General features: G+C 51.7%; 2 protein-coding genes across 2 annotated transcripts; one reads left to right on the forward strand and one right to left on the reverse strand.

Moving 5' to 3' along the window:
• The first annotated feature begins 1,616 nt into the window (after positions 1 to 1,616).
• On the forward strand, positions 1,617 to 9,776 carry ccdc80 (coiled-coil domain containing 80). The gene is made up of 10 exons (XM_037489377.2): positions 1,617 to 3,075; positions 3,157 to 3,354; positions 3,604 to 4,115; positions 4,200 to 4,529; positions 5,320 to 5,476; positions 5,949 to 6,085; positions 6,555 to 6,706; positions 7,001 to 7,104; positions 8,300 to 8,383; positions 9,021 to 9,776. Exons 1-10 carry the CDS (start codon positions 2,412 to 2,414, stop codon positions 9,329 to 9,331), a joined length of 2,649 nt encoding a protein of 882 aa, XP_037345274.2. The 5' UTR covers positions 1,617 to 2,411; the 3' UTR covers positions 9,332 to 9,776.
• Positions 9,777 to 9,924: 148 nt separating this feature from the next.
• On the reverse strand, positions 9,925 to 14,007 carry slc35a5 (solute carrier family 35 member A5). The gene is made up of 10 exons (XM_037489378.2): positions 13,901 to 14,007; positions 13,210 to 13,366; positions 13,018 to 13,116; positions 12,805 to 12,938; positions 12,486 to 12,553; positions 11,956 to 12,144; positions 11,673 to 11,873; positions 11,461 to 11,588; positions 10,596 to 10,864; positions 9,925 to 10,516 (listed from the first exon to the last, which is right to left on the reverse strand). Exons 2-10 carry the CDS (start codon positions 13,334 to 13,336, stop codon positions 10,448 to 10,450), a joined length of 1,284 nt encoding a protein of 427 aa, XP_037345275.2. The 5' UTR covers positions 13,337 to 13,366; positions 13,901 to 14,007; the 3' UTR covers positions 9,925 to 10,447.
• Between the last annotated feature and the right edge of the window lie 875 nt (positions 14,008 to 14,882).

The raw sequence follows: 14,882 nt of genomic DNA on the forward strand, positions 1-14,882 counted from the left end.
TAGCACGCTGCTATTCACGCACACACTGCCGACTGGGACATGTGGGGAAACAAGTTCTCTGCCCGATGCTCGCCCTCCTTTCAAACTCATGAGCGGTTCCAGCCGCACTAATAACATCCAGAATGTGCTGCAGCCACGAGTCCACGTTTTCGTAGCAGAGTGCTTTCGGTTTAGTAAACATGTGCCGAGCGACATCGAGCAAGCTGCAGTTTGAAGTGAAGCTTGGCAAGCGACGGCGCATTGTTTCCCCAGATGTTTGCGCTTTGGTCTTTGTTTTTCGGAGATCTTTTTGCAGGCCGTGAACAGCGAGCAGCTCTGACCAACCCGAAAGACTCCCCCCCCCCCCCCCCCCCCCCCCCGTGTTTGTGGTGCAGGTTAATGGTCGAGAAGAGAAATAACCTCGGGACACACTTAGCATGCCATGTGACCTGCGGAGGGAGGGAGGAAAAAAAAAAAACTCAACTATAAACTTGAGAAAACAAAGATCTAAAAACACGGTGTCGAATCGGCTGGATGTTGAGTTCAGGGTCGGTTGCACATGTGAACACCACGTGCCGGACATCTCGAGCCTCAGCTCCAGCATCTGCTTGACGTTACTCGCGTATGTACTTGTATAAATATATATTATATGAGTCAACTGGTCTGTTTGAATGTAATGAAAGGTCTGTAATAAAGAAGCACCCCGGATGGCAGTAAAACACACGTTTATAAAGCTCGACTCGTCGGGAGCCAAGCGGCCCGGAGGCCTGCAGCGGTCCGCACGCACCGAGTGTAATGACAGAGTGAAGCTCCGGGGGGGGGGCGAGGGGGGAGGACCTCGGCTGACTTTGGAAACGGGGCACGGCGAGAGACAAAGAACCCGAAACCCAAAAGGCCAGAAGCACTGCCTCGGCCGCCAAAAGGCACATGACCCGGTCCGCCAGGCAGCTGTTTGCATCCGCTGGCAAACACTGGACTATCTATCAAAGTCTGCAAAACTTAAATGTCAACATACAATCATTATTTCTGTTGACGGTGCGGAGAAACCCTTCTAATACAAAATAATACATTAAAAATGGAAAAAGAACAGGATGTCCTGTTCTTTTTCCATTTTTAATGTATTATTTTTCTGAATTATGCCTTTTTTTTCACCTCATTATGTTGAGGCAGAGATGGGTGCTGTACATGCAGTGTTTAGTCTTTGCGATCAGGGTGGGATGCGCTCAGACAAGTTGACTTTTCTCTAGGCCTTAATTACAAGCAGAATATGGGAAGTTCTCAGAGGAAATGAAAAGAGTCCAAGAGTTAAAAAAAAAAAAAAAACAGTCATTGTAAATGTGTTACTTTGGCAAATAAACATGGTACATTATTGGTTCTCGCCATGAAACACCAGGGAGGAGAAGATGGATCTAAATATTCAGCAGCTTTGTTTCTGTACACCAGCTAGAGAAGAAAATGGGGGAAGTTTGCGCTCTTGGAGAAATAAGGGCGTTTCTTCAGTGACTTTATAGAACAAACTCTGCTTATGCTAATTTCTTCTTCCCAGCAGTGGTTCCAAAATACTGATCTATTTCCTCTCAATGCACCTCGAACCGACCGCGTGGTACGTTCCGCTCCAGTTGGGACGTGAAGCCAAACGCAGTAGAAGCGCGGACGGACACACACTTTGGCTTCTACTGTAACGGGTGTTTCTGACCGAACTGGCAACCCGCAGTGCCGGGGCAGGTCCTGCACTCCGCGTCTCCAAGAGTCCGGAGGCTGGTGTCTCGGGTGGGACATTTGTGGGAAAGCCCCCGAAAGATCTGCACGTCCAAGGAGAACCTGCGTGGGAGCGCACAGGCATTTCTTTGCATTTTGGGTGGGTGGTTCCTCCTTCTGAACCCCGGTGACCGTCTCGCAGTTTGTTGGACGTGGACAACGCCCGAGGATTCATTCGGATTATTAGGGTCTTTCTTTTTTTTGGAGATGTGGCGAGGTGGCGAAAACTTTGCGCCGAAAGACTTTCCTTCATTTCGCCCGAGGGCTGAGGAGTTATTACAAAGTTTAGGGACGTGTGTCTAACAGATGAGCTCCGCTCCCCGGGACCTCCTGGGATTACACTCGTAAACGGAAGCGTCGCCGAGATGAAGTTCGGGATTTAACTGTCAAAACAAACTCTCCCTCGTATTCTTCTGTCACTGGGAGCGCGCGGTGGAAGTGGATCTCCTCGGCGGGAGACATGCTCTGAAACACCCGGCTGGCAGACTGCTGTGAGCCGATCACTGCTCGCACCTTCATGGCCTCATCTGGAATTCATTGATTAATAAAAGAAAAGAAAAGAGAGAAGAAGAAAAAAAAAGAAGAAGAGGCGCCGCCAGCAGCACCGAGGCTCCGCCGCTGGATCGTTGTCTCCGAACCCCGCGGTGCGTGTTCGGACCGACGCCTTCGCCAGGATGCGGGGGGCTTTCGTTCTCACTTTGGCTCTGGTGTATCTGTTAACTTTGACGAGCGAGGCCGAGGAATCGACTCAGCTCGGGCGGGCGCGATTACCCCGACGCGCCAGCCCGGGCGCAACGGAGAGGAAGCGCCCCGTCCGACGCAACCACGCCGGGTTCGGTTCGATGGTCGCCGCGCTCGAGGTGGAGGAGAAAGGTGTGCCGGCGGACGAGAGTCTCCCGGCGTCCGTCAGGAGGGACCCCGTGCGGGGCGACAGAGAGGGAGTTCGCCGGAGAGGGGTGGCCGGACAGATCGGTCTGCCCCGCCGGCCGAACACGCTGCGGGACGAGGGCGCTCCGGGAGCGAGAGCCCGGGTCACCCGGATGCCCAACGGCGCCGGGTCACCGAACCTGCTGGCCAGCTTCGCCGGGAGGAACCGCGTCCTGGTGATCTCGGCGCCGCATGATTCCGACGGCTACTACCGACTGATGATGTCTCTCCTGAAGTCAGACGTGTACTGCGAGCTCGCCGAGCGACACGTCCACCAGGTTGTCATGTTCCATCAGGAGGGAGAGATGGGCGGCAAGGTGAGGAGGATCACCGCGGAGGGGAAGGTGATGGAAGAGCCGCTGGACACGGCCCTCATCCCCAGACTCATGAGCTTCCTCAAGCTGGAGAAAGGTAAGAGACATGAAGGAGGTGCCCCCCCCCCCCCCCCGACTTCACCTGAAAGTGCTTGATGAGTGCTGTGGTGCCCCGCAGGTAAGTTCGGGATGGTGCTGCTGAAGAAGACCCTGCAGGTGGAGGAGAGGTACCCGTACCCCGTGAGGCTGGAGGCCATGTACGAGGTCATCGACCAGTCGCCCATGAGGAGGCTGGAGAAGCTCAGACAGAAGGGCTTCGTCCAGAAGTGCAGAGCAGCAGGTGTGGAGGGCCAGGTGGAGGAGGGCACACTCGCAGGTGAGAGGGGGTTGAAATGAAATCGTTTTTTGTAATCATGGAGGTGAAAGTCACGGGTCACAATTTGCTTCTTTATCATCCAGCATTGTGCACAGAACAACTGTTTCGTAAATTGACATCTGGTTAAATAACTCAAGTCAGTGATTGGAAATATTAACAAAGGCATTTTGAGTTAAACGTGTTTTGAAGCGATATCAAGTGGTAAAAACCTTTAATAGATTGTCTTCCTTTCGATGTGGGGACCCGTAGAGACACCTGTAGAAATAAAACCAGGGAAGAAGATCCCAAGAAAGCCCACAACCACAGCTGCCACCACCACAACAACTACAACTACGCGGCCAACCCCATCAACCACCACCACCACTACGACCAGGCCCACCACTACGACCAGGGCCACCACTACAACCAGGGCCACCACTACGACCCGGGCCCCCACTACGACCACCACAACCAGAGCAACCACAACAACAAGCACAACAACCACCACCAAACCAACCACAACCAGAAGAACCACCACAAAGCGACCTACCACCACCACCACCACCACCCAGAGACCCACCAGAGCCCAACCCACAGCCCCGTGGCTCCCAGCCCCCAGAACCACCGCCGACCCGCACCGCTACGACCGCAGAGAGAAGGCGACGTACCCGGCCAAAACCACCCCGGCTGGGGAGAACCGCACCGACAGGGACGACAGAGAGCCACCCGGCCGCAGGCCCCCCAAGACCAAACCCACCAAGAGGAGGAACGGGGCAGAGAAGGTGAGCTCGGAACCAGTTCCTTATTACGTCACACGGAGAGTGGACCGGCACTCCCGACACCCCACTCACAACGTATCTTTGCAGGTGCTGACGAATGAGTACGAGGACAAGTACGAAGCGGGGGGGGCGACCGCCGGTGATCCGGAGGAGGCGGAAACCTTCACCGACATCAGCCCCACCAAGAAGGTCAAGGCCAAGCACGACAAGAAGAAGAAGAAGGCCGACAAGGCCGCCAAGAAAGCAGAGAGGAGGGGAGGAAAGGCCGGAAAGATCGGAGGCAAGAAGAATGGAAAGAAGCCGTCCAAGTACCCAGAGAAGGAGGACTACCCGAAGACCACTAAGAAGCCCACGCCCCCTCCAAAGGGGTCTCTGGCCTCCTTCCTGGACCACTTTGAAAACAGGAGGAGGCTGCTGGTGAGAGCATGAAATAAGTCAGAAGACACAGGCCACCTACACACACATAAAGGACAGGTTAGAATGCGCGAGGATCGATGCCAATTCTCTTATCTTCTCCGTTCAATGGAAGTGAGATTAGTCAGATTAGCATGAAACACCGTAGGAAACCGCCAGCCTATCAGCAGCAGACCGTACAAATGTCTCCTCCTCCCACCGGGAGACAGTAGTCCAGAAGACTAGCTGCAATGCAACCGAAATGTCTGCTAAAACCATTGATTATCACAATCATAAATTCTTGACAAACGTACTTTGTCTTGGACGAGTTTTTAGCCCGAAACGAGGTGGGGAGAGGGAGGGGAGGGGGGGGGGGGGGGGGGCTCGTCGACACAGTATTTCGCAACTCCAACCTCCAAAATAGAACACTGGAGAGTTATGAACACGTTGAAAGCCAAACATCTGGACCAGTTGCTGATTAATAACACAGCAAGCCATTCGCTCATTTCCCCTTTCTTTTTTTTATTTTTAAATTCCTGGTGAAATTTCTTTATGATCCCAGTGAAGTGGGCTCGTAATGCAACACGCACACCGTGTGTGGAGCTGCGACAGGCTGCACAGCTGTGTGCTGGCAGACTGCGTGGCTCTGGTTTGGCAGCCAGGATTGATTCTTATCACCAGTGGCGCTGCAGGCGGGGGCTGGAAAAATATGCCCACCCCCCCTCGCGCGTTGGTCAATGTAAACATTGCATGTGCGCTTCTCCCTTCCTTTGCACGGACATGACACCGCGACCTTCTTCGAACCTCCCTCCAGCTCATCACGTCCCCCGGCGAGGAGAGCGCCATGTACGTCCAGCAGCGGGACGAGTACCTGGAGTCCGTGTGTGAAATGGCCATCAGGAAGGTCTCCATCATCACCGTCTTTGGCTCCCTGACCAACTCCACCATGAAGATTGACCACTACCAGCTGGGTAGGTGTCGCGAGGCGCTGCACCCACCCCGAAAAACTGCAGAACAGACCGATGGGCAAATTTGACTTGAGAATAAATTACAATTAAACGAGGACACGAGGTGTATTTTAAGACGTTTTATTGCACGTCTCAAACTCGAGGGCCTGTTTTTTTTTGCACTTCAGGACTCACTTTATACAACTTTACGAGTCCGCACGCTGGAAAAAGTGTTGCTGTGATGTCACCTCCCCCACACACACCCACTGGTGGGACCGTCTTGTTCCACAGGTGTGTGTGTGTGTGTGTGTGTGTGTGTGTGTGTGTGTGTGTCGGGAGGCGCTGCATGCGAACAAGCAGGCTCTTTCAGTCCGGAGTGACCTCACAGGGTTTTTAGTGGTTTTAAGTCGTTGGGTCCACGGCGCGTGACGTGTGTGTTGCGTTTGTTGTTTAGATTTCATTTGTCTGTCTCCTTTGTCCCCCCCCCCCCCCTCAGAAAACGACAAGCCCATGAAGGGTCTTCGTCAGGAGGACTTGGTGAACCAGGACCTGATCACAGAGCTGAGGAAAGAGTTCGGCATGACCTACGACGACTTTTACATGGTCATCTCCGACGTCGACATGAGAGTCAAGGTAACGCGAGACGTGACGCCAGCTAAAAGGGGGGGGGGGGGGGGGGGGGGGGGACCGGGATACGTTTCAGGGTCCGTCTGATTTCAGAGGCTCCATCTTTCGAAAAAGGCAAAAACTGGTGTACGAATGAAGTATCCACAGCCTCCATGGGGACAGAACACTGTGTGTGTGTGTGTGTGTGTGTGTGTGTGTGTGTGTGTGTGTGTGTGTGTGTGTGCGCGCGCATGTCGGGGTGAATCGCCTGGGCTGTTTATGGACAGGTTTCGTCAAAGGGGCCAGTGTTCAGCTCTCCGCTGACAGAGACAGGGCAGCAGTGAGAGAGGTGTGAGGAACTCAGAGGGAGCCGAGGCAGAAGAACACACACCCGCAGACGTTCCTCTGCCATGGAATTGTGTTCATGCTTCGCGTCTCCGGTTTTTTCGGCTTTGGGAAAGAGCACAATTGGTTCTTGTCGGGTTTTTTTTGCCAGCAATCCTACGAAGTTCCCATCGCCATGAAGGCCGTGCTGAACTACGTCGACACCTTCTCCTCCCGCATCCGCGAGATGGAGCAGCAGAAGAGGGACGGCATCGTCTGCAAGAAAGAGGACAAGCCCAGATCGCTGGAGAACTTCCTCTCCAGGTAAAGCCACCTTCTCCTCGCGGACACACAAACATCAACCCCCCCCACCCCACAAAACGTTTGAAACGTGAAACACCGACGTCTTCACTTAGTCACTCAAACCTCGCGCTAAAAGTACCTCACGGCTGAGTCATTGCGTAGCCTCGTTTCCGCGGAGACCTGGTTTACAGCTGCAGATCACATCGTTTTTTTTTTTACCATAATTCGGCGTTGTCAACCCTCGGGGCTTCGATAGCGGCCACGGCGACGGAAGTGCCACTTAAAGCCAGGCGGGAATCTCGCGTGTGATTGCAGGTTCCGCTGGAGACGCCGACTCTTCATCATCTCCGCCCCCAACGACGAGGAGTGGGCCTATCAGCAGCAGCTCTACGCCCTGACCAGCCAGGCCTGCAACCTCGGTGAGTCGACCCCCCCCCCCCCCCCCGCCAACGGAGTCCTCCTCAGGCCTGGGCTAAACGATGGCATTGTGTCGCCCCCCCTCTGGAGTTGTTTTCTGCCTTTTCTGTGTTTGCTCAGCGCTGCGCTCCTGTCCGTCTCCTGTTGCCTGGAGACAGGAGCAGACAAATAAACGAAAATAAAGAAAGCTTAACTGAGTACCGGGGGGGGGGGGGGGGAGAAGAATGTAAAACCTTAAAATGAAGTGATCCAGGGTTGACCAGATTGGATTCGCCCACATTAACCTGAACCCGTCAACAGCTGCCAAAGTCTTAGTTGGAGCACTTGAGGAAACTAAGTGACATGAAGAAGTGGATTACATCACTTCTCTGTTTACTGCAAGCCTCCAGCTTTCATCAGCACCACCTGTGAGTGTTGTTTGTGCACAGAGGACACGACTGGCCCTGTTTGTTTCCCCCCCGCCCCCCCGACCGACGGCCTTCTTCAGCCCGGCTACTTTTCCACAGATACTTAAATGTCAGTGCTGTGTATTTCAAAAGGAGATATTTATCGAAACTTTTTGCAAATCTCAACAGCAGGAAGCATTTTACAGATTTATGTGGGATTAATGTAAACTTGAAAGGGTCCCCCCCCTGTACTCCACCTCTCATAAACACAGTCATCTGGAGACACTCTCGTCTCCTCTCTTACTTCCTTCCCCTGCACTTTGTGATGAAGTCACATATCGGCCTTTTAATTTGTGTCAATCTGCTATTTGACGTTTTTGGTGATTAGTGACTCACCTCAAACGAACACCTGTTTTTCTGTGACGTCGACACGTCCGTGCGCGGGTTTTTTCCCATCTGGGAGATTCAGGTGAAGCTTGTCTTCCCCCCCCCCCACCCCCCATCCCATCGTGTGTTGCTCTTGGCTGGCCCCGGACAAAGGCCCGTCCTGCTGACTGGGCTGGAGGCCCGGGAAGGGGGGGGGGGGGGGGGGGGGGGTTTGATCTCCCGGTATTCGGCACTTGGCTCTCACCAAGCGGAGCGGTTTTCTCGCATCAGAGGCGAGACCCTCCGGACCACCGCGTCTCCCCCCCCCCCCCTCCCTCCCTCCCTTTACCTGGTGGGGGGGCGGGGGGGCAGGGGATGGCGGCACTAACTTTCACCGCCTCTTGTGTGTCTGTCCGCGGCCGTCGCCGTTGCCATGGCGACGTAGGTCTGAGGCACATCGCCGTTCTGAAGCTGACCGGCACCGAGCTGGCGGAAATGGGCGGAGTCTTGGAACTCTATCCGATCAATGGTAAGTGCTCGTCTCGTTAACACTAAAATGCAAACAAAAACACAACCTCTCAGCTCAACCAATGCGTTCTCTCCAATGGCCTCAAGGGGGCACTTCATTCCCCCAGTGAACATTAGAAACACATGTTTATGATCAAAATCTAAATGTGGTCCAATCTACAGGAAAATAGACAAGAAACGCTTAAGGGCCCTAGTAGACTTACGCTGTCATAGTGAGTTTTCAGTTTTAACTCTCTTTAACCCTCCCGCTGGTGAGGGGAAAAAAACCAGATGACGACGGGCAAAACGCTTCAGACCCACGTGTGACAGTTTCACAACCACAGAGGGGTAAAGATTGTTTTTCCAAGCACGTGAATAACCCTAATAACCTTCTACCTCAAAAAGGTCACCATTTACAAATAGACGCGACCTCACAGCAACGGAATCCGTTGCTCACGAGAACACCTGAATAAACAAACGTTTGCTGAAAAATAAATAAATGAGAGTGCATCTCGTGCAAAACGAGCGCTTCGCCAGCAGCTTTTTTGGCATTCGAGTTCCCCAGTCGGAGATAACGTGAATGTCAAACAAGTCGGCGAAAGGAAAAAACACACTCACGTCCTTAAAAAAAAATCAAACAAAATGTGTGCTCCGTCCAGGGAGCGCCACCGTGGAGCGCGAGGGGCTGTCGGGCCACCTGGTGAAGGACATGAGGAACTACTTCCAGATCAGCCCCGAGTACTTCTCCATGCTGCTGGTGGGGAAGGACGGCAACGTCAAGTCCTGGTACCCGTCGCCCATGTGGTCCATGGCCATCATCTACGACCTCATCGACTCCATGCAGCTGCGCCGGCAGGAGATGGCCATCCAGCAGTCGCTGGGCATGCGCTGCCCCGAGGACGAGTACGGCGGCTACGGCTACCACCAGCACGGCTACGAGGACGGCTACCGCCAGGGCTACGGTTACTGAGGCCCCCCCCGCCTCCCATCCTCCCTACGAAGGCAGACGGGTCAGGTTCCTGGAATGTTCTGCAGCACTTAGTGAAAAGCCTCAAAAAGTCCGGACGGTTGATGCACAGTTCGACCAGTCGGTGAATGCGAGGAGGAGCCTGGAGGTTCAGAGGCTCGGGGCGTTTTGCACGTTAATCACATCATCGGTCTCCTTCGCTTGCCTTCCAGGGTGAATTTTTCTATTTTCCTTTTATAAGCACACTTTTACTTTGTAGATAATGAGCTAAAACAAGACATTCATGTATTTATTGGACATCGGTTGAATTTTAGGTGCAGTCATCAATTGTTTTATGAAAAGAAGCGGTCCCATTTATTTCTCTTTTGTAAAGTTTCTGTTACAATACAAAGTTCTTATTTATACTCCATTGTGCTATATGACAAATAAACATTTGTTTACTACCAGACATGGACCTTGAATCGCTTTGTGTAAGCTGCATCTCCTCCTTGTGGCCCAGTGAGAAGAAGAAAGGAAACACTCTTTTGCCAACATCACAATTTCAACCGTTAGTGTTGGTTAGATTAAATTAAAGCGGTTTTGCTGCACACAAACCAAACTAAAAGAAATATATTTTATTGTACTTCACAGTTGAATTACGTCAATATATGTAATTACGACAACAAAAAAAAGTTGTATTCAAGAGAACCAAGAGGCACTTTGTTGTGCTTTCACAACGCTTTGTGTAACTGCTCATAGCTCTGGTTTGTGTTGAAGGCCCTGCAGTGGAAACACGGGGCCCATTTCTGAAGTTGTAGTTTGGGTTTTTCCTATTGTCCACAAAGTGCCATCGATGCGAACTACAATCTAGAACACGTAGGAAGCGTCACACCGACATAAAAAGTACGCCTGCCGTCGATCACCAAATCAACTGCACACACACACACAATCAATCATTAGAGGAAATAAACCATCCAATAGAAGGCCTTGATGATGCAGAGAGGGTTACGTATTGGTGCCTTACTTGCACCAGGCCAATGACACCCATTTAAAAACACACACATCAGTCTCAATGAGTTCATCGCATGATCCGTTGATCACGTTTATCAGCTGACAAACACTCGGGAGTCTTTCCTGCCGCTACAAAGACTCTTCCTCGGATTCGCTGTCTGTGTCGCCCTTCGTCAGCAGCTCCAGCTCCTCGCCGTCCTGCCACAGAAAGAAAAAACTGAGGACGTGAAGGTAGGGGGCGAGTGGGAGGAAAAGCACGTGCACGTTGGCGCCCTACCCCTCTGGACCTCTCGAACACCTCCCCGTTGGCCACGCGCAGTTTCTCCTGCTGCAGGGTGTACTCCGGGTCCCTGGGGCGGCTGGCGCTGTAGATGAAGATGGCCAGCAGCACCGTAGGGGCCTGCAGAAGGAAGTCCAGCGAGGGGCGGAAGTCGAAGAGGAAGAGGGAGAGGGCGGTGACCAGAACGGTGGTGATCTGGCCCGTCAGCACGTGGAACATGTTGTCTCGGAATTTCAGGATGAAGGCCACAGATAAACCAAGGGCAGCTGGGGGGCGGGGGGGGGGGGGGGGGGGAAGACAGAGAAGACTTTAAATAACTCGAAGAAAAGAGATGTTTGCATTTGGCGGTTTTCCAGTCCCTGTCCGTTTAAAGCCTAAAACGACCTGACAAGGGGCCTCCTTCTGTAAGTAATACGAGGTCACATGCTTAGTCTAGCTGACAGGTGGGTGAGTGGATTGACACCCCCCTCACTTCTGTTTGGTACACGTGAGGCTACAGCCCACAGTTGTTTGCTTAGCTTAGCATCAAGACCAGAAGCTGGGGGGGAACCGTCCAGCCTGAATTTGTCCAAAGGTTTAAAAAAAAAAAAACAGCAGACTAGTAATTCACTTCAGATATAAATGGTAAGTGGACTGTACTTTTCTAGTCTTCTGACCACTCAAAGCGCTGTAACACCACATGACATCATTCACCCATTCACACACTGATGACAGGACCTACCGCACACAGTGGCACCCGCCCACCAGTGACCAACATTCACACACACTGTAGTCACAGCGAGGCAGCCCCAACCCCTCCGGTTGGAGGACGGCCCGCGCTCGCCACTCACAAGGATCCGTTACTGGTCCCGCCTTCACTCACCGGTGACCAGCACCAGACAAAGAGAGTAGACGTTGTGTCCGTGGAGGAGGCCGCAGTGCGCGGCGAGGCCCCGCGCCTCGGCGCCGAGCACGAGGGTCAGACCATTGAACACCGCGCCGAAGACGTACCTGCAAGACCACAAAGGACTTAGAGGGTTAGCGCTCGGTGGGTCCGAGTGTCCGGCGCGCGCCCCATTGTGTGACGCCTCTCACAGTTTGCTGTTCTGGATGAAGATGCTCTCCGTGAGCTGGTCTCCTTCTTTGAGGATCTTCTCGTTGTAGATGTTGGCCATGGCGGAGGTGAAGCACTGCAGGAGGAGCAGGATGTGACCCACGCCCAGAGAGCGCAGCTTCTCCACCACGCTGTCCCTCCAGGCCTGCCCGGGCAGCGAGGACACCCACGACTCGCTGGCACTGCGGCGGTAAAAGAAAACGAGGTGAAGAAGGGACGTCTGGACGGAGCCGGGGGGCTGCAGCTGTCACTCATTAAAAGCACCTGCTGTTCCTCATCTGCTCCAGCAGCTGCGTGTAGAGGAGGCAGGAGTTGGAGGGGGTGGAGAGGGGGTTCGAGTGGAGGCCTGGCAGGGGTATGGAGTTTTGGCTGACCCCCGATCCCGTCGTCAAGGAAACGATGGACAGGAAGAGGATGAATAACGCCGCCCACTGGACCCAGGCCAGGCGCCTCCTGGAAGGACAAGATGAGGGGAAATAAAGAACTTTAGTTAAATTCGTGGTCGACATGAAGCTGTGACCAAAAATATATTGTAATGTGTACATGATGATGCACAAAATGTCTAATTTGTAAAGGTGAACAGATAAAAAGCATTTGGATGAATTACAATACTTTAATTTAAATCTTGCTTTAAAGCTGTGGAATTGTTCACTGGTTGTCTTTTTACTGTTCGGTTGAACAGAAGATGCCTCTTCTGAACGGGATTCAGCTGATGCACACTAATCACCTCTCATCACACAGACACATGAACGAGAGGAGAGCGAGGCAGCGCAGGTCAATCGGGGGTCACTTACTTCAAAACAACTCTGAAGAGCACTGCTGTGGTCAGGATGACAAAGTTGGAGAACAACACTGCCATGGCCTGGGGACAAGAGGAGCAACGGCCCGGTCAATAACACCGCAGCGCCATAGCAGAGCGTTAAACGGCGAGTCTTTGGGCGGGACGTTTGGTAAAAGCGTGCCTGATATGAAAGGGTGGAATCTACATTTAGATAATAACATTTCACACTTAAAAGAGGTCTCCAGAGAGTCACCAATAGGCAGTGATTGGCATGTTAGTGCTGGATGAATAACTAGTAGTCACGTGAACGAAGTATCAGAGTCTTCACTAACGGGCTGCAGGTAAGTCATCACATAGAAGATGATGAGGTTGTCGAGGAAGTAGAGGAAAGCCGGGACGGCCCACTTCAGGGAGTTGAGGAAGGAGGCGCTGGAGGAGAAGCCGAGCTCTTTGCACGATCGTCCCTCTGACGAGACAGACGAGAAGAGCCAATAAACTCACCTTCTCTCACACACACACACACACACAGTGACTTTAACACGTACCTTTGACTATGACCCTGACCGACATGGCCAGACAGAAGAGCAGCTTGAGTAACTCAGCGAGGAGATTGACGGACGCTGGGAGGAAGTCATACCTGTTCTCTGCAAATCGACCACAGACAAAGTCAACCAACGTCAGCCCCCCCCCCCCCCACTTCAAAAAGGATCATCGAAAACAGCTTATAACAACGTCACCGGCATTGGCAGAGAACTTGAGCAGCAGGATTCGACTGGTCCCCAGAGTCACGAAGCCCAGGCCGAGGGCCAGCGTGTAGGCCGAGGAGCGCGAGCGCAGCCCGGGGCACCAGCGGCAGGTCACCATGGCTACGGCCGGATGCGACGCGGGGTCGACCTGTTCCAGCACAACAAGATCAACAACAACAAAACACAAGCTTCAGAACCCGCATCCCGAGAGGGGGATTGGTCGGGTTCGGCCTGTGAGCTCGATGCAGTCGTTTGACAGCTTACAAAAGCTTTAAAAAAAAAAAAGTATCCTTAAAACCACTTGTTAAAGAGGGAATCAGAGCGTGGAAATGAGCAGGAAGCTTCGTCATGTTTAACGTGAGGTTGCACACACAGAGCATCCAGCAGGAAGAAGGTGACAGAGGGTAATTAAATTTGTTTGTCGAACAAAACGAACGAACACTTTCACTTGGGCTCCGAGGAGTCGAACCTGGCAATTTCAGCCATTCAGAAAGACGAACATCAGGAGTTAAATATGCTCCGAAGGTGTGAAGAGCTAGCATCCTCACCCACGACAACCGCTCTGTGAACAATTACCGTTTAAAAAAAAGAGCCGAACGCGCTTTATATTAAACGTTCTTACGTTTTCTGAGCGATTCGTTAATACAATCTGAGAATTACGCCGTTCTCTGGTGCTACTTACGTATTATTCCGCTCTCTTCCTAGACGTGTCTGCGGCATCGCGCTTCCTGGTTTCACTGGCGCATGCGCACTGGCACGCTCAATATCCGCGGTGACGTCATACTCCCACGTGTGATTCGCGGATAGTCAAGGTACAAAAGTATTCGCTGATGAAGAATATTAGAGAATTACAATGAATTATCATCTCTTTCATGTGGTTTTTTAGCAAAGGCAGGGGTAGTTTTAGCAAGTTTATATACATATTATATTGTTCTGTAAAATACATCACAATTTATTAGTATTTATTTTAAAAACACTGTATTTCAATTGATTTTTAAAGTATAAGTGGCAATCTGCATGAAATGGAAATACTCAATTGATGTAAACGTAAATGCACTATTTACTCATAAAGTTCTTATTTACTGGTGTTGACAGAACTATAACCTTTTACGCCACGATTGTGTCTGACAGCTGAAGTTACCATGCCAATATGTCACAAAACACATCATCAACTTCTAAATGTATTGCATCATGAAATTGTCTCGACTTTGTCTAACACGCAGCTTTAATTAAACAGTGACCTCTCCCAGACGTTTTGTTTTCTTCCACACGCTGTGCAGCAATTAGTCTGGCACCATAGCACCACACTACATCACAGCCGGGTGTGGTTGCCAATATTACAGACTACCTACACGCTACGATCTCCAGGAACTTTTGACTTTCCACCCAAAGAAGACTGAACAGCTGTGTTTTAATCCTATCAAAATAAAAGGGGAGGTAATGCATAATGATTTACTATCTATGATGTATGTATTTATTTGACTTATAACCGGTTATAGGAGGCCAGAAGAATGAAAATAGTAAGATCAGTACAGTCGGAAAGCTGCTGCTGATGATGACTGGTCTTCTCCATAAGGTTTGTTTAGGTTTGTTTATTTACGGCGTGTTTTTTCACAGCATGATTTCCAGGCAAATTTGGAAGGTTGGAAAATGTTGATGGGAAT

The sequence above is a fragment of the Pungitius pungitius genome, chromosome 10 (genome assembly GCF_949316345.1).
Source record: "Pungitius pungitius chromosome 10, fPunPun2.1, whole genome shotgun sequence".
Classification (NCBI taxonomy): Eukaryota; Metazoa; Chordata; class Actinopteri; order Perciformes; family Gasterosteidae; genus Pungitius; species Pungitius pungitius.